The 22,709-nt window shown below is 44.9% G+C and overlaps 2 protein-coding genes across 2 annotated transcripts in view; one reads left to right on the top strand and one right to left on the bottom strand.

Moving 5' to 3' along the window:
• T265_00805 (hypothetical protein) overlaps window positions 1–20,795 on the bottom strand; it is a gene marked incomplete at both ends in the record, with an annotated part of 26,666 nt that extends 5,871 nt beyond the window's left edge. The window contains 8 exons of the mRNA XM_009164677.1: window positions 1,892–2,105; window positions 5,618–5,693; window positions 14,500–14,598; window positions 16,481–16,651; window positions 16,692–16,852; window positions 17,114–17,208; window positions 18,463–18,861; window positions 20,651–20,795. Of these exons, the coding sequence (XP_009162941.1) occupies window positions 1,892–2,105; window positions 5,618–5,693; window positions 14,500–14,598; window positions 16,481–16,651; window positions 16,692–16,852; window positions 17,114–17,208; window positions 18,463–18,861; window positions 20,651–20,795 (1,360 nt within the window). The remainder of the gene's footprint in view (window positions 1–1,891; window positions 2,106–5,617; window positions 5,694–14,499; window positions 14,599–16,480; window positions 16,652–16,691; window positions 16,853–17,113; window positions 17,209–18,462; window positions 18,862–20,650) is intronic.
• T265_00804 (hypothetical protein) lies at window positions 12,908–22,709 on the top strand (the record flags this gene model as incomplete). Its single annotated transcript, XM_009164676.1, has 4 exons — window positions 12,908–12,925; window positions 18,244–18,348; window positions 18,488–18,878; window positions 22,420–22,709. The coding sequence occupies 4 exons, from the start codon at window positions 12,908–12,910 to the stop codon at window positions 22,707–22,709; spliced, it is 804 nt and encodes a 267-aa protein (XP_009162940.1).

Raw genomic sequence — 22,709 nt, 5'->3', positions numbered from 1 at the left:
TCCATTCTGCAGGATAAAGATGTGGTGCTTGTCACAAGTGTTGGTGAACCTGCGCAGCCTGGAAGCCATACTGACGAGATAGATAAACCGATGATTTCCAAACATATGCGAAGTCCTTTTAAATTTTGAGACTGGGGTAGGCTTATACCACAAGTCCGGCACTTTTTTCGTCTTTCAACTGCTCTGCGCTTGCTTTGTTTCAGGCTGCAACCGAGACCTTCTCCTACACCCCCAGATAATGCAGACGGCATTCAAGCGCCTAATTCCGTTTTGAACCTTTCAAGGTGCTGCAGTTAAGAAATACGCAACCCCCTGTCAAACCGCTGGTCGTCATACTGGGTACTTGAGGTTAGCTATGTTGTTCTTCGGAACGTTCTGCCTATTAAAACAGATGACAGGAACTGAAATAAATTTTTGGAGCTACCTTCCTCCGTAAGGACTTCAGTGACCAATAAGTTGTCTCGGAGAAGTAATGCGGATAAGTTGAAAAAGAGTTTGGCCGTTTGTGACTCCACTCTCCATTTAGAGGGTTTCCTTCAGTCCTTTCTTCCGAAGGGTCGGCAGACTGAGTCGACCTGCGACCCACCAATCCGGTGGGGTCGTTCTGTTTGCCTCAATTCTGAAACAAATCCCCGGGATCCAACTTAAGTTGGGTCATGGCTTTCTATCGGGCTAATGCAAGAGATAGTGCCACATACGACATGCATATGTGCAACCCTCTGAATGCCTTACACCCGTTATGAAGTCGATGAAATAAGGCGGGAGGTTGGAAAGGAGAAGAATATGAACCAACTAACCGTATGTCTGAAATTCTAACCCACACTATCACGATGAAGCTGTGATGTGCCTTGCGCGCACTGATCGCTTTAACAAGCCAAGTAGACTTGACTTGTCAATGTGCCGCGGGGGTAGTTGCATAGAAAACAAACATTCACAATCTCGCCATGCTGTTACTACGCTGTGACAAATGTTTGTGAAGATCTGGTAGGGATTTGTCTCCCATATTGTTGTTGATTGCTGTCATACCTATCGGAGCCGATCATACGGTATTTGCGAATGAAGTTTACAAGGCGGTTAAATCCGTTAGATGATGTACGATTAAACTGCTAGGAATTTTACCCAGAATGGAGATTTTGCCTTGTAAGTGAAGCCATGCTGTGCTGAAGAGCCGAAAAGCACTGCGTTTCTTTGCAATTTGCGCCTACGATGGACTCCTTGTTGTCAATCATTGGCCAAATCTATGCCGATGCTCTCCCACTTGCAGGGTGAAGATAGGTCAAGTTAAGGTGTAACAAAAACTATCCGTAGTTCGTGATTCGACTCCATCACTTGTATTTCAATTGCTACCGAACAGGATTAAGTAATTCGGCAGTGTTGCCGTTGTTCTGCTTCCCTCATGTTGTGTAATAACCGAAGGACAAAAACGTGTCATCGTGCGATAACCTGCTTTCCTGATTGTGTAGAAATCAATAAATAGAGCTGAACATACATTGTTTCATTATTTGTTATCAGTACAGCTTTCAAAGAGGGATAACCGACGTTCACCACAAAAGCACAAGTTAATCGCTTGAGTAACCGGTGGTTGTTCTTATAGCTCAGTGTGCGTCGGCGATATTGTGGCTTCAGTTGTGAGTTTAAGCACGCAAAGAAGGTAGATGAGCCTGACACACAGTGCGCAAAACTTGTCTAGCAGGAACAAGTATATTGTGCACGCTCTGGTACCGTTTTTAGGTAAGCAGACCAATAGGAAAAGACTGTTCATCCAAACAGTCCAAATGATCGGAAATGATTTGACGGATGAACAACGAAAGGGTGTGGCATTCAGCCAAACAGTAAGCATGAATGTAGGACAGATTAGTCAGTGAAGACGATAGGAGGAAAAAAAACCTACTCATTCCGGGAACAGCCATCAGAATACGCGAAACCACCACTTTGAATATGGCTCGCTGACCAACGACTCTGGACTGACCGAGTACCTCGCCATTCTCATCTGTTATAGTCGTTCCTTCAGTGAGTTCCAGGCTACGCATACATGGAATGTTGATGCAGTTAGCCGCTGCCACGGCGATGAACGGGACGAATCGGCCGAATAGTGGTGGAAATCGCTGAGTAAAGTGAGGGAACATACGGAAATAGCCACAGCAGAATAATAAAGTCGACAGGCATTTGGTCAGGTGGCGGCTAGTTTGTTCGCCGAGCCTGGCAAATAGCTGTCAGACCTCAAGCAGTGTAAGCTGCTCCAAAAAATCTCGGAATTATATGCCATCATTAGCACCAAAATTAGACGTCCTCCCATCTGTAAGATGGGAGTTACATATTCTGTGAGGATCACTCATCAGCGTCATTCGTGACAGCGGGTGAAAAAGTTACGACTGGGAATACCCAAGTAAAACTCGCCTGTATACTTTCACAGGAATAAAAAGCCTTAATTTCGCAGATCCTACCGGCATAGAAGATCCACTTGAAATCCCATAAAAAAATACCCTTCATCTGGTCCAAGCTGGGTCAACATATGCATTATCAGAAAACCCCCAGTCATCGCGACCTACTCATGCTGTATCATCTTACTTTTGTCACACAGATGCAGACAGCCTAATCTGTACGTCCCCAATGCTTCGCATTGGGTAGAGCGCCAATTCATAAGACCATTTCGCTAAAATCTCGCTCCGCATGAGATTACTCATCACGAAAGGAAGGTATACTTATCTACAGCTGCAAGAAACTGGAAAAATTAGCTTGTTTATGAGCCCAAAACCGTGACTGCTTTCTGGTGCCAACCCTCAAGGATAGATCTGTATCTTTTGTCCATCATTCCTCAGTGCGTGGAAAATTCACTTATGTTGTGGGGGAATGAAAAGTCAAATCCCTGCAGACAACCTGTGCACCGGATGCACATTTGGGCTAGCTACTAGAAAACGATGCGCACATACTGACGCGATTCTGTACAGTAAACGCCCCTCCGACCTTAACCAACGAGGAGCCGAAGGCGTTCTTTTGACTCCTCTTGGACAAAGTGATTATTCAACGCCTGAATCTAACTACACATCGTACGCCTACTACTCAGAGAAAGATTGGCAAAGGGACCAGCACGATTAGGCTACACAATTGTCCGGATTTAGTTCGAGGTAGTATGCGAGAATTCCTGTATAGCGACCCAAGAGAACTCGTGGAGAAACCCGGAGCTCTGGAAGCTGCGGCCCCACCCTACCAGGAAGCAGCGACCCATGCAGAGCAGAGCAGTAATTGGATGACAAAAACATACTCCAAGTAGTTACTGTGAGGACCGAGTCCAGACTAATTCGCGCGATCGCCCGTTCTTCGCTCACCCTACCAGGAAGCAGCGACCCATAAGAAGCAGAGCAGTAATTGGATGACAAAAACATACTCCAAGTAGTTACTGTGAGGACCGAGTCCAGACTAATTCGCGCGGTCGCCTGCATCGTTCTTCGCAACCAGCGTAACCCACTAATCCAAGACGAGAAAACCGGGTACCACCAGATACTAGCAAATCTATTTTGTGAGAACCGTCAAATCCTTTATGAGCAACTTGACGGATTTCGTCTGGTAAAACACAAAATTATACCTCGAACTAAATTGACCCGAAGGACAACGAAGCTGATGCTGTAGCAGATGCTGGGACATCACAATTCTGTGTCTCAGACCGCAGATCTGCTTCATGGTATGCCAACACTACTAGCATAGCTTACCTAATTGGTTTTCTACTCGAGCTATACAAAGCAAGCTAATTTCGTCCCAATCAAGCAGTTTCCCTGGTGTGGACAAGCTACGTCTCAAAGGTTTTATGTCAGGAGTAGCAATGCTGCCCAAATCTCCAGTTCATTTCTTTCAACAAGGGCTCGCGAAGAATTTTTTCCTCAATGTGGAAGCAAGGAATGATCACGTCCGGATTCAAGTCTCGTACTGTGACAGATCCAACCAAACACCGATCTGTGATCATCCTGCCGGTGACATCAGGACGAAGGAGGCCAAAATAGGCGACAGAATCATGGATTATCTCGAATTCGAACTATTCTGGATAAAACGGCCTCCGCAAATGACATTCATGCACGTCCATTCTGTCAATATTGGGGACCAAATCGATGGATGCTGAAATAGGAGTCTAAGGCATCGGATCGAGTAGACCACAACATTGCCTATTGGAAATTTCGAGTACACTGCATAGACGGTCGCTACTAACTCTGGTAGCGGACTTCTGAAGGGAGAGAATTCAGAGGGCCCGTGTACGCAAACTATGCCAAAACCGATTTAAGCGGAATTCGGCGCAGAAGTGAGCGGACCTTCGTTATGTGAATCCTCTCTAAGGATCTGACTTCCCGCTCCCAGAAAAACCCGGTTTTGCAGTGCGTTCCCAAAAAACGCGACCTTGGAGTGCTTACACGGGCAATTCCAAGCTATACGATCCAGGACGTAACGGCTTCTTTCTGTGACGACATGTTAGTTTCTGCATCCTAGTTACAAAAACTGGACACAGATCTTCTCCCGAACGAGTCTTCCTAGAGATTCGTTGCCTCCACTCATTCGTCGGTCAAATCCAAGCAAATGTTACAAAGTGGCCCCTCGAATTCCGCAACAGAATTCCCTTTTTCAATCGATGCAAAGCAAAAATGTACGAACAACACACACTATTCGCGTGCCTCCCGATCAGTAGTATCACCATCACACAGGTATTCCATATTTGTCCGGGGACTTGTGGAGAGTGGTTGACTTCCTGCTCCCTGCGCGCGCGTGAGTGTGTTGGGCCGAGTTGTATACCTATTTATTGTGTGCATTGTGGAGAGGGGCGTGTCCAGTTGTGTTTGATACTTGCACGAACATGAATACAACTTGACTTGATGTGTTGAATGAAGTTCATAATCCTGGCGCGTGACGCAAGTGGTAGCCTCGTAAACGAAAATGGTTGAGAAGTTCTATTGTACATGTTGCCGGCTAAGGTCGCAAGTGGGACAGGAATTGTCACGTGTTTTGAGTATTTGTGACGCGTGATCTGATGAGTGACCTCTACAGACCTCCATCTGGGGATTCTTCGTCGGACATTTTGGCAATTCGAGCCGGCACTCCAGTCCTCAACTTCTAACTGCATACTTCGTGCTCATACATACATCATGACACATTTGGGATATTTCTCTCAAGTGTTTAAACTTCATCTCTCCAAATCCCTGTCTTTAGGAATCGACGTACCTCCCACTTGACCACTCACATCATCACAGAATATAAAACACTGGTGATACCAGTACTCGGATGCCATATTTTCTGGAGCCCCTTTTACCAGCTTTCATCCGCTGCTAGGAAAATACTCTCGGGACTTAAAGTCAGCCCTTTACCATGTAAATCCATGATGTATCCTTCATGGAGCAACCACAACTAAACAAGAAGCCTGATAAACAACCAGCCGTTCAGAATGATTCTGGGGAATATTCGAATCCAAAACGCTAGCACAAATTAAAATACAGGATCGAACGATAACGCCGATCTCTTAGCAACGGCCCACGAGGTCATTGGCACACACCGACAACCGCTGCTGTTTCTAATTTATCTACGGTTACATCGAACACAGCATTAATATGGTGACTGTACTACTGTTTATAAGTCGTCCTACCTGAACTTGTTTGTTTATGCTCAAAGCAGTTGCAACAGCGCCTGTAGTGGCTAGGACGTAAGACGTGCACAGCCGTCTGTAATGGAGAGAAGGTGGAGAATCAATGCGCAATTGAGTGACTGAGGGAAATTCTACACACTACAAGGTTGCATGAGGCGTGAAACGAAAGCAGCTGAACTGAATCGATGATATACACAACTACACTGTAGAAAAGAGTAACCAATTAACCACACCTCACTCTCGTGTGTTGTTTACAATATCAGGACAAAAATGTATAGAGGAGACAACAACACATGCAAACTACACAAATGGCAACTCACCAGTGCATCATTAACCGAACAAAACAGCTCACGGTATAGAATGTGACCGTCACTCAATGGGAAACTCCTTATTATTAACTCCATTACCAAAGTGGTCCGACCCCAGAATCAAAGAAAATTCATTTGCTTCAAGAGATTGTGCTTTATTTCACACCGCGAGTAGCCAGCTTAAGTACAGCCTGTCGAGTATACACAACTGAGGCTAAAAGGCCTACGACAGGTGGACGTAGTTTAGTGATCCGTGTTTTCGCCTTTCTGTTTGGCAAGCTTATCTAACCACACAACGGCCAGATCATCATCATTTACTCTGCCATTGTGAGCTTTTTGGGAGAACGAACTTCTCTCGTACATCTGGGCTTCAGATCGTGTTAACTAACCAAGATGTGAACGTTACTCCAGTAACCATACACAGTGCTCCCTTTGTTCAAAGGCACTCGGGGAACACGAATACAGGATAATAGATGTCTTTGTGCCGTTGTTTCCTCCGAAATTGGAGCATATCTTCATTGTGAGCAAATAAAATTGTTTGAGAGGCGTCTGTAGATTGAGTGCCGTGAGCTGGAAACCAACATGCCTAGCTCCAACTCTTTCTTGCATGCTGGGTTCAATTTCCATTGACGCACAGCGTCTATCGAAAACGAGGATATACGATCCAAGTACGGTTGTTGAACAGGCCTCCCCTTCCTTCTTGCTTCCGATTGAACATCTCAGATAGTCCATGAGCTTCTGCGGTTAGTTTTCGGTGTTGGTAGTGTTTTAGGTAATCGGTTGGAAGGATCGTTGCCTGACTGAGAACCTGTTAATAGCCGCTTGTGTGCGATTCGTTCAACGATGTCTGTGAAACCATGCCGTATACGAGCTGATGAACGCTGAGAGTTCCATTACGCTCTCATATTCCCAAAAATAGGTTTTACGACATATTGAGTGCTACATTAAGTCAGGCCAAAAGCTCAGAAGATGAACACCCACTGCAGTTATGTGCAGCAGCGGCAGTAGCAGTTATGCAGCACCAAATTCCGAAAGAACACAAATACCCTGGTAACTCGATACCCGTCACATATTAGTCACTCATCAGCAGTTACGGGTGAGGTGGACCAACTAATTTCCACTCATTCTGCAACCGCATGGCGGATGCGGACGTATGTAATCTTAAAGTAAGGTATTGCATTCTGAAAGTGGAAACCACAGGCCGAAACAGGCAACCGCTTCCAATGTTTTACTTAGAATAGTTCGTGTGGACGCATAAAACAATGCCATCCACATAATCCAAGCCCGCCAATCTTTCTCAAAGTGTGACTTCGAAACACGGATTCACGACCCTTTGGAAAGTATAGTCCAGGATGTTGTCAATGACGAGATTGAAGAGGAATTGGAAGACGACCGATCCCTCGCGAAACCATACCATTTGGATAGCTTATTGTAAACCCTAATGTGATCAAAAGTACAGGAATAAATGATATCAGGAATACCAGGGAACTTCGAGAGTATTCCTCATTGGCCAAGTATATCCAGAAGAGACAACCTATCTACGTAATCGAGAGCTCCTTTAAGGTCAAGGAAAAGACTGACAGTAGGGTGAGAGATGGAGTCAACGCATGAATCTCAAAGGCGTTCACTGGTTCGAACCAATCGTGACCTAAAAAGGCATATCACTCGCCTTAAAAGCATATGAGCATCGGGTAACGGTATAGGCTACCAACATTCTATTCAACAGTGCAACACTGCAAAACGACACTAGATTACCATGCTCCTAAACCAGTCAGAATGCTGAATTATTACACTAAGACAGCATGTGAGCATATATACTGAGTCTAGGCTTGGGATAACATATGTGGACAGAGAGAGTACAATACAATGTTTGTCTAGACGGTTGCCAAAAACTACGAACGGTCTCACCCCTCTTGGAGTTCATCCGATACACGCGATCCCCGAGTCTGTAACTGATCCCGAATAGGGCACAATTCATGATATACACTTAATTACGCGCTAATTTAGTATTCAGCCGAGACAACTGAATTCCAGCTAAATCTCTCGTTTATTACGTTGCGTTTCAGTTGGTACTGTGATATCTCGGCTATCTTCCAACCTGAAGCACGAGAAGGCAGCACATTCAGTTGACCAACAACAACGGGTGATTCAACTGCGATTTAGTTGAGTCTCCCGTGAAAACCAAATAGTTGTGCAAATGAGTGGATTTCGCCTGCAGATTTCATACAATTTGAGTTCAAGTAGAACATGAGGTTGGAGGAAACTCGGGGACTGCACCTACCCGATGACCCCCAAGAAAAGCGAAACCGGTGGTGAGCTGTCGGAGTTTTCGATAACCTTAAGGGTAGTTTCTTTCAGCAAGATATACTTCGATTTCCGAACTGTTCTAAGTGCTCCTACGTTTGGCATTTCATCAGTCATACGTCGACCGGCAGCACGCCAAGGACTGTGTTGTGCTCAACTTGTCAGGCGAAAAATTCGCATTGACCAGACAGTAGTTGCGTTTCACACGTCTGACCATGTGGATCGTATCTCGAAGATTAACTTGACAGTAAGACATGGAATGCGGTCGAAAAACGAAAAGCGTAGGTCGCTACACATGGATTACTGGAGAGGAGAATGTTCACGCAGTAATCGTCCGACGAGGAAAATACATACGAGTTTCCCATCAGCTAGAACAATACATCACTCCTCAAAGAGAGGTCGAATACCCATTTCCCCACCGGGATCCCCTGTTAGAGGAGGTCCAGCTGTAGTTCGAATTTGCATCCGACCTTGGAAATGTAACAGTAGTAGACTATGAGGGATACTAATGACAGGCGTCGGTGACGCAATCAAGTGTGGGGTGAGTTGCGGGATGTGAAGGACATCCTTGCCTGATCCCACTGAGTGCAGTGGACTCTGGAGCGTACTTGCCGTAGAGACGTACGCGTCCACGGGGTGAATCATATAAAACCTTTATAAGAGAAAACAATTTAGTAAAACACCTTTCTAGCAGTACGGGGATTCGCTGTTCTCCGTCGGGATGCCGCCCGTTGGCCTTCCGAGCAGGGTTAAACCTTTAGGAAATGAGTTACAATCAGTATAGCCCACAGGATCATTGCAGCATAGAAGCCTGGCCACCACAGTGTGGCAGCTTTAGGCCGGGACAAGTGGTGCTGAGCGTTGTTTCGGTCAGGGTTAGACTGGCACTTCTGAGATCGTATTATTCAGAGACCAATTTAGTATAACCGAGCATTGCTGATTTTATTCCCAATAGGATTTGTTTGTACATATAGAATGTCGTCAGCTGTTTCCGAGTAGGTTCCTCCAATGAGTCATTGAAAAAATTGAACTGGTACCTTGTTACAGTGTGTAGCCGGCCAAGAAGTGATACCATTCGCATGAACAACGCGGGTCGTTTTCACTCATTTAAGTGACCATCAGGTCTCACGAGAGACTCGATAAGTAACAAGCTGGGAGATTGGAATTTAACAAAATCTTAGTCGAATCCTGGCCGAGCTTCTCGAAATGACCTGCACATCCTAGCATTGAATCGATAAGATGACCAGCACACCCCACTGCCACACTTACCCACATATCGCAACCCAAACAGCATCATCAGTTTGCCGGAATGAGCTGGTTGAGTGTCACCCCTAAGAAGTCATGACTACACCAGGGTACTAAATAACCAAAGTCAGGAAGAATCGCGTGCCTAGTGCTTCATTGAAGTTTGCCGCAAGAAACATGCAAAGACAGCAGGCCTCGGTTGAACCTAGAAACGGACAGCATGTGAGGACATTGTCGAAGCGAAAATGTTTACAATAACTACCACCCGCTTGTGAACAGACCGAATTCGCTGATTTCCCTGGTCTACAAAATTCGAAGGATAGGATTTTCAGTGCCGGATTTTTTAATTCGCCAACTATCAGGAATTCTATTCTAAGTTTGAAAAACTAAATTAAAATACGTTTCACCAGCAAGATACTACTGATAAGGTTGACACAAACTCGTACCAAATACGTTGACACCATTCCAGTTTTCGAACGAATGTACAACTCCACAACTTAAACATTATTTCAAAATCGGGTTACGAGCAGCGACAGAAGCCAGGCGGAAAACGGTCGGTGACGTGCATTTTCACGGCTTAAGATTTCCCAAAAGCTAACGGTAGTTAGCGCAATACGCTCAAATATAAATTGAACTGGTGTTAACAGGAGGTCTAGTTAAATCTCTCGTTCATGGTAGGATAAGGAGTACTTAATATAAAGAAAGTAGATGGACATGCTCATAAAGCAAAAGCCAAGTTGAGTGAAGTTTGGATCAGTAAGTCGTTGTCAGAAGAAAACGAAATTGATGGAAGTAATTCATATCGGAATGAGGTTAGGTACATTATGCGGTTTTCTCCTTCCATAAAGACCACATCCAAGTGTGGCCAATTCTGTTTGGTGAAACTGCCTTCATAAACCTCTCAGGAGGGATTAATTCGGTCTTACTTTCAGGTGATCTCTCTAGGGAGGTATATGAAACTTCTCCGAATAAAACTATATCTCGTTCTTTCGCCCTAATATCCTTTGCTTTGTTTTGTCACTATTTCTTCTAGGGACCGGCGTACCTGCTGCTGACACTGGGCACGCAGTTACTTAATCCAACGTGCATCACCGGCACCGCTATCACTATCGTGTACCGGTCGCAAGAAAGGCCAGAAACTCTTTTTCGAGCCAATTTATTGACTTAAATAGATGTTTAGCAGTTGACTTGTTATTTTGAATGGGCACAGAGCAGAATACGATGGCACATGCAAAACCTTGGTACTGATATAGACTAGAAGGATGAAATGAGCATGCAGACAAACAGTCTTCCTACCAACAGTTGGTCGAGTTAAATATTGTGGCGTCAACTCATCGTTCACCTTTGAAATTCGAATCTCAACCTTTCATTCCTTTAAGTCTCCGCGTAGTAGCCACTTCTGCATTACCACATCGCTTAAACGATAACGGATAAATTGCAGTTACTATTGTTCTAACCGCAGTAGTTCCCCTCACAAAGAACGCCTCAAATGGTCTACGCTGGGCGGCGGTATGCCTGGATGGAGGGAGGGGACTTTCCATTACCGTATGATGACAAATTTTGCTCCCGCTGTGGTAGTGGATGCACTGAATTCATCTGCTACAGCGCAAGCATGGCCTACGGGAGATTTGACACTGAATGCCTCTGGTCCACTTAGCCTGGTTTGTTTCAATTCCTATCTCATATCTATGAACAAAATACCTATCCCGCAAAACCACAAAACTGCAGCCAAAAAGTTGCCCAGTGGGTTTTAAGCATGTGTGACGCTACCTGACTGGGAAGTCCTGACTGGCGGGTCAATCGATCGTCACAACCAGGACAGTTACTGGGTCATCATTCGATGAGTGGGGCACACCAATCACCGCTCAAGTATGAACACGTTCGCCTGCTCAGATGTGAAAATTCAGAAGCATCCAACGCGCGTTGGAGGAGTAGTGGTTACACGCTCGTCTCGCATGTTAGATGTCCGGGGTTCAGATCCCGACACGGCCATTGGATATGCACTGCTTTAATAAGAGCAAAACTCGAGTCCAGTGCTTCCCTTTGGTGTGGACTCACCGGAATAATTAAGCCAGAACAGGAGGACGACCGTTCAAACGAGAGTAGTGTGGCTATGGACAAAATACCTATCTCGTAAAACCCCAAAACTGCACCTCATATCTACTTGAGGTGTATGTAGTATACTTGATTGTCTTGTACTGTTTCACATTTTGTTGTATTGTGAAGCTGTATTACATCGTATTCCATTCGAGGGAATTAATTTCATATCTGTATCTTGGATACATGTGCAAGTGACCTGCGTCCACTCTCAGGACAATCCGGAGTGGCAAGCTTATGACGGTGTTGTGGGTACAGACCGTAAAGACCAACATTAGCTGGCCACATATGAGTGTGTCTCGTGATTGGTGCAGATCACTAGATCACCTGTTGGCGTACACTGTGGGTATCAGCAGTTGGTTTACATCCGCTCGACCTGAAAACTCTCGGTCACCCGTTGGACGTGTTGGTAGCTTTAAAACTGACCTCGTCCGCTCACTCTCCAGCCTTGTGCTCCGGTGCGTTTAGTTGGATGTACATGAGACTAGGCACAAACCATGTGTGACAGTACGAATCATGTGCGGAGACTCATCAGATTCCTTCAACGTAACACGATGTTAGGATGTAACAGATTCCAGGCCACCAATCAATTGACAAACTCAAGATTCGCTCCCTGAAGTTTCGGAGGAACAGAGGAGTGGAAATCCTGAAGACTGCATTCTAAAGGTGCGAAACGCGTTTGGAAACAATGGATCGTTTCAAAAATTTTATTCAGTGAAGGCTGTGGACTGTAACCGTCAGGACTGAAATCTTTGTCTTCGAAAGGCAAGCGTTTGAAGGGAACCGGAAAATGCCTACTGTGATGAGATATCCGGACAGTGCTCTGTAAAAACCAATACCACTGGTCATCGGATGAGGTGAAACCCACGCTATTTCAAAAACGAAGCAATAAGACGAAACACATGAAATGAACAGAAATTCTCCCACGAAAAGATACCTCTGTCATGTGGACCCCAATGAGGGATCGAAGAACTTTCAACAAAATTCCGGAGGCTGTTCTTGTGACAAATATCGTCCAGCTGTAACACCCTTCCGGTGCCTAGCTGCCATGCTATCCGAAGGAAGCACGAGGGCTGGGATACTGCCAGGTTGCCCAAGCCTAGACAGGTGAAGTCGAGAGGCAGATGTCGGGTTCGAACCACGGACCATCGGGTCAGTAAGTTCGCGCTCTAACCACTTGAACCATCTTGCCCTTGTCACAAATAAGCCTGCATTGAATGCATTAAAAACTGCTGTACCCCACAAGCCTAACTTTTTTCTTAGATTGTAGCCGCGTGACTCTGCTACCATGCAAACAGTCAAACTGAAATGAGGAAAACGTTCATCCAGACATCCCATGAATGACTGTAACAAGGTAAGTGAAATCACATACATGTAAGTCTTCGGAAATCACTTCTTGTTTCGGTATGTTTACTTTGGATTGACTCTCAAAGGTCGCAAGTGCCCAGTTTTAGGCACTGTAGTACTCTTTATTTCGTGCTGACAGACCCTTTCTTTCGCGGAATATGCATTTTTATGGGAAACCTCCCCTAAGACGATAGGCAATACACCCAGAATAGAATTCTCGTGTTGCTTATGATAAAGCGCTGTATTCCTTTCTTTTATCCGTCCGTCTTTGGAGTCACTCTACAGTCAAGCTAGTCACTGGACGGAGAAAGCGGTTCCTCAACAACACAATTCATCTTTTCACTGCGACGGGATCTGTGTTTCCCGCATCAGCTAAGCCTTTGGTTTTCTATAGACGAAATGTCGGTAGCTCAGGTAGCGTAGGTGGTCGCTGGCTTGTTCGCTGAGCTGGGCAACTCGATTGCAAACGTTTTATCACCAATCGAGGTGACATCATCAGTGCGTTATTGGGGAGCGTAGTGATTGTGCACAACTACTAACCCACCGCTACACGCCTTCGGTTTTCTTTTTTTTAACAATAAATGTAGTGATTTTTATTACAAAAGTCTGTGGACAAACTTCAAGATAATGAGGGCTTTTTTGGATTTTACAGGGGAATGTTTTGATAGGGTTCCTATATTCCATTCTGAAAGTGTATTTGGCTGTCTAAAGCCTTACATGCGGAAATGGACAAAATAAACCTTCAGTCATTCCTTCGGACGCTTTTAGCATCAAGCATGACATGAGTGATACGTCACTTTACGACTGTTTTGAAAAGTTATTAGAATCCTGCTAAATTTTTTCCAGGGAGAAGGGTACAACCTGCCTACTTCATAAGTAGGTCGGACATCGTCTTCAAATGGGGACAAAAAGTAACTTCCATCAATACATACATCGTATTCTTACCGCGGCAAAAGGTGTCAGTGAAATTTCGGGAAACGCAATAACTGAGTTATAACACATTCTTGTTATACCAGTAATCCTTATAAAATAAAACTGGCAGTTCAGTATCAGAGGCTGGGTGTATGAGAAAATATCAAGCACAGCAGTACAAGTTGCTCCTGATCTGCTGGTTGTGGCTCACAACTGCTTAATTTGGTAACCATCCCCCTACTCACTGACCAGAGACGCGCCAGATAGTCCAAACATACTACTGACTGCGTTAGTAAGATAAATCGAGTTTGCTTATCCTTGCCTTTGAAGTACTATAATGCAATTGAAGTGACGGGCATCTTATAAGTGTATTGCAGAATGTAAGTAAATTGGATCAATCATAGAATAGCTGAGATAAAAGCAGTGTATGCGACTGGTTGTGACAACGTAGTCAACGTATTCCAGCATCGTGGCAGGTAACGGCCCTAACATCGGGAAAGATTACCAAGGCGTTCGAAAGATAAAGAGCACAGTTAGATCTCAATCAACTTTACAAGAGCAAAGGCAAGTCTTTGGTAGTTTCTGAGGTGATCGAGCCGAACTTAGTTGGTTCGAATCTTTTTATGAAATCACATGTACAAAATAGAAACCATCAAAGAGGAAACTCACGTGAGTGATATGGGAGAATCGCCACTCCGATTAGTGTAGTTGACAACCGCGTTAAACGTTTGATTGAACCACTGCCAGAAAACAACGGCCGAGGTTGACCTGGAAGGTGAGAAAACTTCTAGTAAAAAGTGCACTACGCTAAAATAGTCTATTGACATACATGATCAATTAACTTGAGGTGCGATATAAAGTTGCTCACAGCCAACTATCCGCCTCATCCTTTTTGGAATAACTCAGTTCCCCAACTTTCCACAACCTTATTTCGTAATTGAACACCGAGTATGTGTGCAGATAAACGCTAAGCTATGAACGAGAGGGCTGCATGATGTCTGTCTGTAGAAGTTGTCGAAACAGATTGATGGAAACTATTCGATTACACCTGGCCTAATAAGCTCCAAGAAGAGAGAAACCAGTAATGGTTTTCGACAGATTTTTGCCAACCTTATAAGTAGTGTTTTGTCGAGGAAAGAACTGTCCATCACCGTGTTAAACGCACACTGATCACTCTCTCCCAATCCGTAACACGTCTGGCCCGACGTATCGCACACACAGCGCACACGCACAAATTGCGTCTCACCCATGTAAACATACACACACGCACTCAGACTGCCCGGCCAGATGCCTGTCTCATCTTGCAAGTTGGTACGCTGCTTGCTTGCTTCTCACACACGTAGTGAGCACGCAGTGAAAAGCGTAACGGAGCGTGAAAGATTATTTACTTTTCGACAGTATTGTATATTATCGCTGGTGTCCATCACCAACCGTTGGGCGATCGGATTGTGCAATTTTTAAGGTCGACCTGGGAGGGGGGCAGTTTCGCTGCTTCCGTAAATACGGACACGCAATTTGCCTGGGGGAAACACCTTGCTGCCCTCACATTCAAATCAAAGAGCACAGTACGAAATTACCTCCGGATTGCTTCTTAGTACGGTTGTTTTTGGTATAGGACTCCTTATTCTCCGTCTGGCTGCTCCCTGTTGGCCTTCCTGGCATGGTTGAAACCTGAGGAACTGAATTCCAACCAGTGTGGACCGCAAGATTAGTGCAGCGACAAATTGACAACTTTAGGTCGGAAAAGTTTACTTTAGGTATGATCCTTAGACTGAACGGTTATCGGTGTACCCAGATGACCTAACTACTGATGGATATCTTTATGACATCGGTTAACATTACAAACTATTCAAATAGGACAATCCGGCTATTCATCAGTAGTTAAGTTGAATAATTCAACGGCATATTACACAAAAAATCACACTCAATTGTGTGATAAACGGTTCACAAAGGACACAATTCTAGCTATAGCCGATTGCGGCTATCAACCCGTCCCGTCAAGTCAACTGCGCCCTGATGACGCCCACTTGTATGGCGACGAGACGTTCACAAGCCGATTGCCAAGCTCGGCGAGCACATCGAATGTCAACTGATCAACAGCTAATCCTGCCAAGCTCCCCGAATCCCGTCAACGGAACTGCAGTAGCTGAAGCCTAATGGTTAATAGCTGATGACTAATAGCAAATCCAAGAAAAATACCTAAGGAACAGCCAAAGCGAACTGGTTCCTCAGCTTGACAAAAAGGGGCTTCGGGAAAAGTCTTAAGTAGAGCAACAAAGCTTTTCTAGAAGCAACTCGGTTTGAAAGTAAAAATAGGATTAGTAGCTAACTGTGACAATAGCCAAAGTAATTGTAAACATGGCCCAAATGAACAAAAGTTTATTTTAACACAGTAGGTCAATGGGAGAAAATCATAAACGAGGGGCTCGTTTCACCTCAGTAGATAAGCAGTCAATTCGAATTTGGTGATCAAGCAGAAAATCCGAAGACCAGTCGTATCTGGTGAGCCATAGAAAGAGCAGACCTGATAGCGCTTGCAGAGGGCCTTCGTTAACCATGTATGCAATATCGTAAAAAAGAAAAACATGAAGGGCTTTAAACTATACTTTTTTTAAGAACAGAAACCACATTTATTAAAAAGGGTACCTACTTGTAAAACTGGAGTAAACAACCAGTTATAAACATGTTTCCCGGAACTTGAAACGACATGCGACCGAAAAAAATCATTTTCTCACCCGTGTCCGGATGAAAAGCAGAATCGTACAACTGTTTCGCTCTCCATAACCCATCCACAGTCAATCCGGGAAGCGGATCTCCAGATCTGCACAGGTGACACTGAAACGCGAATGCGCACAACCTACTTGTACTTGTGTACGATCGACTTGGCTTCTTCTAGTTCACTTGAACTCTTGAGAATATTCAGCGGATTGGTGGTGATGATGAAATGTTTCGCTCGTCCTACATATGTGGACTGATCATATCTGGGCTTGTCGATGTTTATTCCGTAGCTGTATATGTCGTCCTGCAGAGAAGAGACAAAAAGAGAGACTGGTTAGTATTCGGCCAACTTTTTTATTCCATAAAACCTGGGCCTCTAACCCAAATGACACCCTAAGACTGCAACGTCACTCTTTGGCAGACCCTGTCAAAAAGGCGTTGTTTGCTCCCCGAGAGGGGAGCTTGTTAGGTTGACATGTATTCGATGAATGTAAGCCCCAAAAGGCAGCAGAGGACCGAAATGACAAGCCGAAACGAAACCTTTCCCAGCATATTGTGTGTTCACCGGAATCCGGGCCAACAAGTGATTCAACAAAGTTTCTGTAACTAATTCTTGCAACGATGAAAGCCACACTCGTAACACTCCCACGTCCATCCAGACTACGAAAACGTCAAGGCAATAAAGTTTGATTGCTACAGTAGGCAAACGTCCGTTATTTTTAGTTCGTACGTATAAGGAAAGGCAGTAAGAGGCTCAGTTCCGTAGTAAAACTCCTACTGGTGTGTCATATTGAGATGTTTTTCCATATTTGTGAGAGCACTGGTGCTTCGATTCCCGGAATAAGGGTTGGAGACGTCCAACCTGCGCAATCTGAAACACCCGTGAAACTCATAAATCACACTTAGAAACCGAAGCAATTTTAAAAGTATTTGCTGCTCATATCACTAAAATGAACGAAACTCTTGTATTATACCCTGCATTTGAAGGCTAGGCAAGAACCCAAAGCACCCCGCCATAGTTGCGAACCGGCGTTTTTAGTGCTTTCCAGTCGGTATTGTTGTGCAAGTCAAATAATCCAGCAAATGTCTAGAGATTCCAAAATAAGATAATTTTATGTCAATGCTTCAAAGTTGACTGCTCCAAACAACCTCTCTTTGTTGACTTTGAAAACTGGAAAATGTGACTTGTTATCACGGTACTGGCAAGCTCGAGACAGCTTATTGGTTCAGGGCTATAGCCAGGTGTCGTCTGAAGAAGTCCCCCAAATAGCGAAAAAGAAATTCAACGTCAACTGAAGACCTCACCCTCAGCCTTTAGCAATGGGAAGTGGTAGGTCTTCCAGGCCTTCTGCACTCGAGGGAACATGAGACAAGGTATGCAACCACATCCACAATCCTAGATTAAGCACTGAGGGTTCCGGTGCAGTGCGACAACCCTACTGAGTGGCAGCAGGTGGTGGCTAGAATCGTCAATGTTGTTTGCTGAGCTGGTGGATTACACTACAAACGCTTTGTCACCAACTAAGGTGTACATCAGTGCTTAGTGAATTGGCGGTGCGATGGTGTGTAGGCTTTAAGCCGTGCTGCGCGCATGCATATGTGTCTTGTCGACGGGGTTGGGTGGCCTCTGATTATAACTAGTCGTTTGGATGGTCATTCCTACCAACTCACTAAGCACAGACGATTTCACCTTAGTTAGTTATCATCATCGACAGCATGACATCAGTGTTCAACACCGATGCTTCACTGCCGTACAAACATGACTTATTTGAAAGCCTTATTGTAAAGAAAAGAGTAAAGGTGGGCGGGGGAGGAACTTAGTGATAGCTTAACACAAACATTCCGAGGTGCCTACACCTCCAGACATTCACTCAGGCAATCTGGACAGAAACTCACATCAAGAACGCCACTGACATCGGTTGGCTGCTATATCTAGTAGTGTCCCCAACCAGGCACAGTGGGGTTCACGCGGTCCCCATCCTGGAAGGCGAGTAGCACTGACAGTACCCAAGTGTTTTGTGATCTCCTTCATACTCCTCAGCCAAGTCAAGGGTTGGCCACCTCTCTGTTTACGCCACTCCGAATTGGGCATGGAAAACAGTACTCTCTTCGGCAAACGATGGTTCGGCATACGTATCACATGTCCCAACCAACGCAGCTTCTGGTACTGGACACATTCTTCAATGGAAGTACCCGTTACACGACCGAAAACACGCTTTCTAACTGCCTCGTTACGGATTCGCCGACACCAACCCACACGAGCTATGGTTCTGAGACAGTGATTGTCGAACACTTGAAGACGTCTCAGTTCCGCTGCTCGAATAGGCCAAGTTTCACAGCCATACAATCATACAGCACAATATCGCCTTACACTGTTGAGAATTTTTGTTTTGCACAAGTAAACTAAGTTGCTTGGGCGGACCGTCACACGAGTCGCCGCTCATTCGTCGATTTTATCTGGTTAGCTGATGTGGCAAAAGCACGCACAGATTCGGCTGAGTAAATTTCAAACAGCATGGCGGTTCTGACACCATACAGATTTACTGCAGCTTTACTCAGCGTTGACCTCCAAACGCAGCCCTGCAGCAAGTGAATTTATTAAATTTGCAATCAGTACAATATTAAGTAGGAAGTCAGGGAAGTCTTATCCAGATCTAGAGAGAGAACACTGTGGATTCCACTCACTCATTCCAAAACCCATAAGTTCTCGACAGTATTTTAAATTCCCGAGAAATATTTATATACGCAAACCAGCGTTTGTTTAGATGGTGGCTTTCAGTTAACCAACCAATCAACGGGACTGTGGGCACTTTGGAAGTCTACATTTTAAACACCGCGTTCTGACCCTTTAATAGGATATTATGGGTACTGATCCTGATGTCCTTTGTGAACAAGCTGAAGTGTCCTTCTTACGGTGGTCCAACAGACAGAAAAATGTGGCTCGCAAATTAATGCTAAACATAAACCGCACTCATCTACAAATAGGTGACTCTCAGCCACAAAACGTTACTAGATGACACTGTTCAGACGACTGCGCTCTTACGCGTGGTTGAAATAATCCAAATGATGTGCCCAGAAAGGGTGTGCAATTAATGCGTCTACGTCTGTGAGTAAGAAGTAACTACGAAGGCCTAAGATAGGCAAGCGAATCCATCATGGCCTATTAAGGACCATCAGCCCGAGTAGGAACGATGACCCTGCAACGTCATTAGTTCCAACGATATCAATGGTAACGTATAAACTGGCTCAAAACTATGAAAATTCAAACCTAGATGAAATAGTTTGAAGTCCTTTTTTTGTTTATCCGTCCCTAATTCTAAAGGTTCTAATGGTGTAGTCATGCTAACAATACCAAACGCTCATAACCAGCCTAATGGCTTCCCTATACATGCATAGCATGTCCTCGAATCATTTGTATTGATATCGGGAGGTTTGCCTTCCACCCAACAGCGCTTCTGTCAATAATTAAAACATATCAAAGGGGTCCATAATACAAGAAGGGATTCAGAGTTGTACGTAGTGATCCGTACAACCAAATTAGACCATAACTCTTGTCTTATCTGTGATATTCATCTGCACTTGGGCTCATAATAGACATACTTGCTGACTTACTTGAGGAATGGGAAAGATATAACCCTTAATGCTGCCGCCGTCTGGATACCAGCCGACTATTCTTTCCCAAAACTGGTCAGTCGTGTGTTCGACACTCACTTATAGCTTGCAGGGGCTCTCCTGGGTCTTGCCGCTGTCATCGTGCCTAGAACTGCTGTAAATTTCGCACTGTTGAATATGTTCGAGTAACTTTTCTGAAAAGGGACACAACCAGTGACAGATGTGGTGGTTAAAACTGCCTCATGTTTCAAGCTGATGGTGCAACTCGAATAGCTAAAATCATCAAAGATTGGGTGTCGAGGCTTGAGGACTGATTTGGAGATTCCTTAGTTAGTGAAGAAATGTTTGTAACGAAATCACCCCCTGCAACGACAGAACGACCAGGCTTGAGGACTGATTTGGAGATTCCTTAGTTAGTGAAGAAATGTTTGTAACGAAATCACCCACTGCAACGAACAGAACGACCATTCACACAACCTGAGCTACCAACATACACCCAACAGCAAACGAGAGTTGTCGTTCAAAGTGCATAGACCAGTGGTGAAGATGACTGTATCAGTTTGATCCCTGTTTTTTTCGGCCACAGGAGGTTTTCCAGGGCCGGTTGCATTCACAATAGTTTCCATATCTTTCATTCTCTAAGCCCTCCGTGTCTACCGGGCCTCACAGTCGGCGCGCACATTAATATTCCACGGAGGACTGGCAATCCGACCGTGTAAAAACTTCTTCGGGATTCAAGCGGTCCCACTGTCCCGTCCGATATCCAGTGCTTAAGTGAAACCTGTGGTGCCACGCTGCATTGGGTAGCATTATGGAAATCTCCCTCCAGTACAAACAGATATCTAACGGTGATTCAGTTGGCATAGACCGGATGACGGTCCTGATAAATCTGTCTGACTTCTAGCCTATCAGATGCTAAGTGGGTTTCCACCCTTTGCAAGGTCCCGAAAAGCAGCAAAGGCTACTCCGGATTAGTACATGGTCAAGAGTTACATTTGTGTTCCAAAAGGAAGACCATTTAGCTACGGACCCACACCAATGGTAACTATTGGCGATGTCGTTCATTTGGGTGACACGCCGTTGGAATACACCATGGAACCAAACGAATTTGGCCGTTCCGGAAGTTAGTACTGCAAAAACAGCTCACAGTCAGCAAAGGGCCGACGCAGTCGTTCCTAGTATCAAAAAGGACCTAGTCAAACCAAACTCGATCCAACTGAGTTTCAGATATGCTGATCCCCTCCACCTATGAATTAAAACTCCAGCCACCACTATAATATCTGAGCCTTTAGCAGGTGATAACCGAACGACGTGCAGATGGCGGTTAGGAGGGTTGGAAGAAACTGCAACCAATTACAGCCAATTACTACGATAGTTGGAACAATAACTTCTCAAGTCTTTGTTCCGCTGGGGTTTAGAAGAGAAGACTCATCTCATGCAGGACAAAGGGGGGCACTGCGATGAACAACACAGTTTGAGGTTCTTAGAGGGCGTTATACTGGCCGGGATAGGAATTCGAAACAAACGTAAACGCCCAAGGGTGAAGGTATCATTACTACTAATGACGCCAAAATCAGAGGAAACACTAGAAACACACTAGACACACTAGAAACACTGCCGTACAATCATATCAGTTTATTTGAATACAACCTTATAGAGCGAAGAATAAAATGCGACAGGCAAAAGGACCTTCGACGCTCGGTTCATCCGACAGTCTCACATTCGAACCGTGAAGAAGACGGACAACAGGCTGCTCTTGCATGTACGGTGGACTTGTTTTCTAATCACGTGCGCTGTCCGTTTGAAACTATTGGTGTTGGTGACCTGACTTCACCACAAATTTCCAATGGGTTCCGGTTGCACACCTCTGCCACTATAATATCTGAGCCTTTAGCAGGTGATAACCGAACGACGTGCAGATGGCGGTTAGGAGGGTTGGAAGAAACTGCAACCAATTACAGCCAATTACTACGATAGTTGGAACAATAACTTCTCAAGTCTTTGTTCCGCTGGGGTTTAGAAGAGAAGACTCATCTCATGCAGGACAAAGGGGGGCACTGCGATGAACAACACAGTTTGAGGTTCTTAGAGGGCGTTATACTGGCCGGGATAGGAATTCGAAACAAACGTAAACGCCCAAGGGTGAAGGTATCATTACTACTAATGACGCCAAAATCAGAGGAAACACTAGAAACACACTAGACACACTAGAAACACTGCCGTACAATCATATCAGTTTATTTGAATACAACCTTATAGAGCGAAGAATAAAATGCGACAGGCAAAAGGACCTTCGACGCTCGGTTCATCCGACAGTCTCACATTCGAACCGTGAAGAAGACGGACAACAGGCTGCTCTTGCATGTACGGTGGACTTGTTTTCTAATCACGTGCGCTGTCCGTTTGAAACTATTGGTGTTGGTGACCTGACTTCACCACAAATTTCCAATGGGTTCCGGTTGCACATCTCTGGTGACCAAGCTAACTTCAGTTTATCAGCTATAAAGCATGTGGATGAAGCGTGGCAAGATGTGAAGGGAGCTATGTAA

This window comes from Opisthorchis viverrini (assembly GCF_000715545.1).
Source record: "Opisthorchis viverrini unplaced genomic scaffold opera_v5_8, whole genome shotgun sequence".
Classification (NCBI taxonomy): domain Eukaryota; kingdom Metazoa; phylum Platyhelminthes; class Trematoda; order Opisthorchiida; family Opisthorchiidae; genus Opisthorchis; species Opisthorchis viverrini.
Note: the sequence above shows the minus strand (reverse complement) of the source record. Positions and strands in the feature narration are given on the sequence as shown.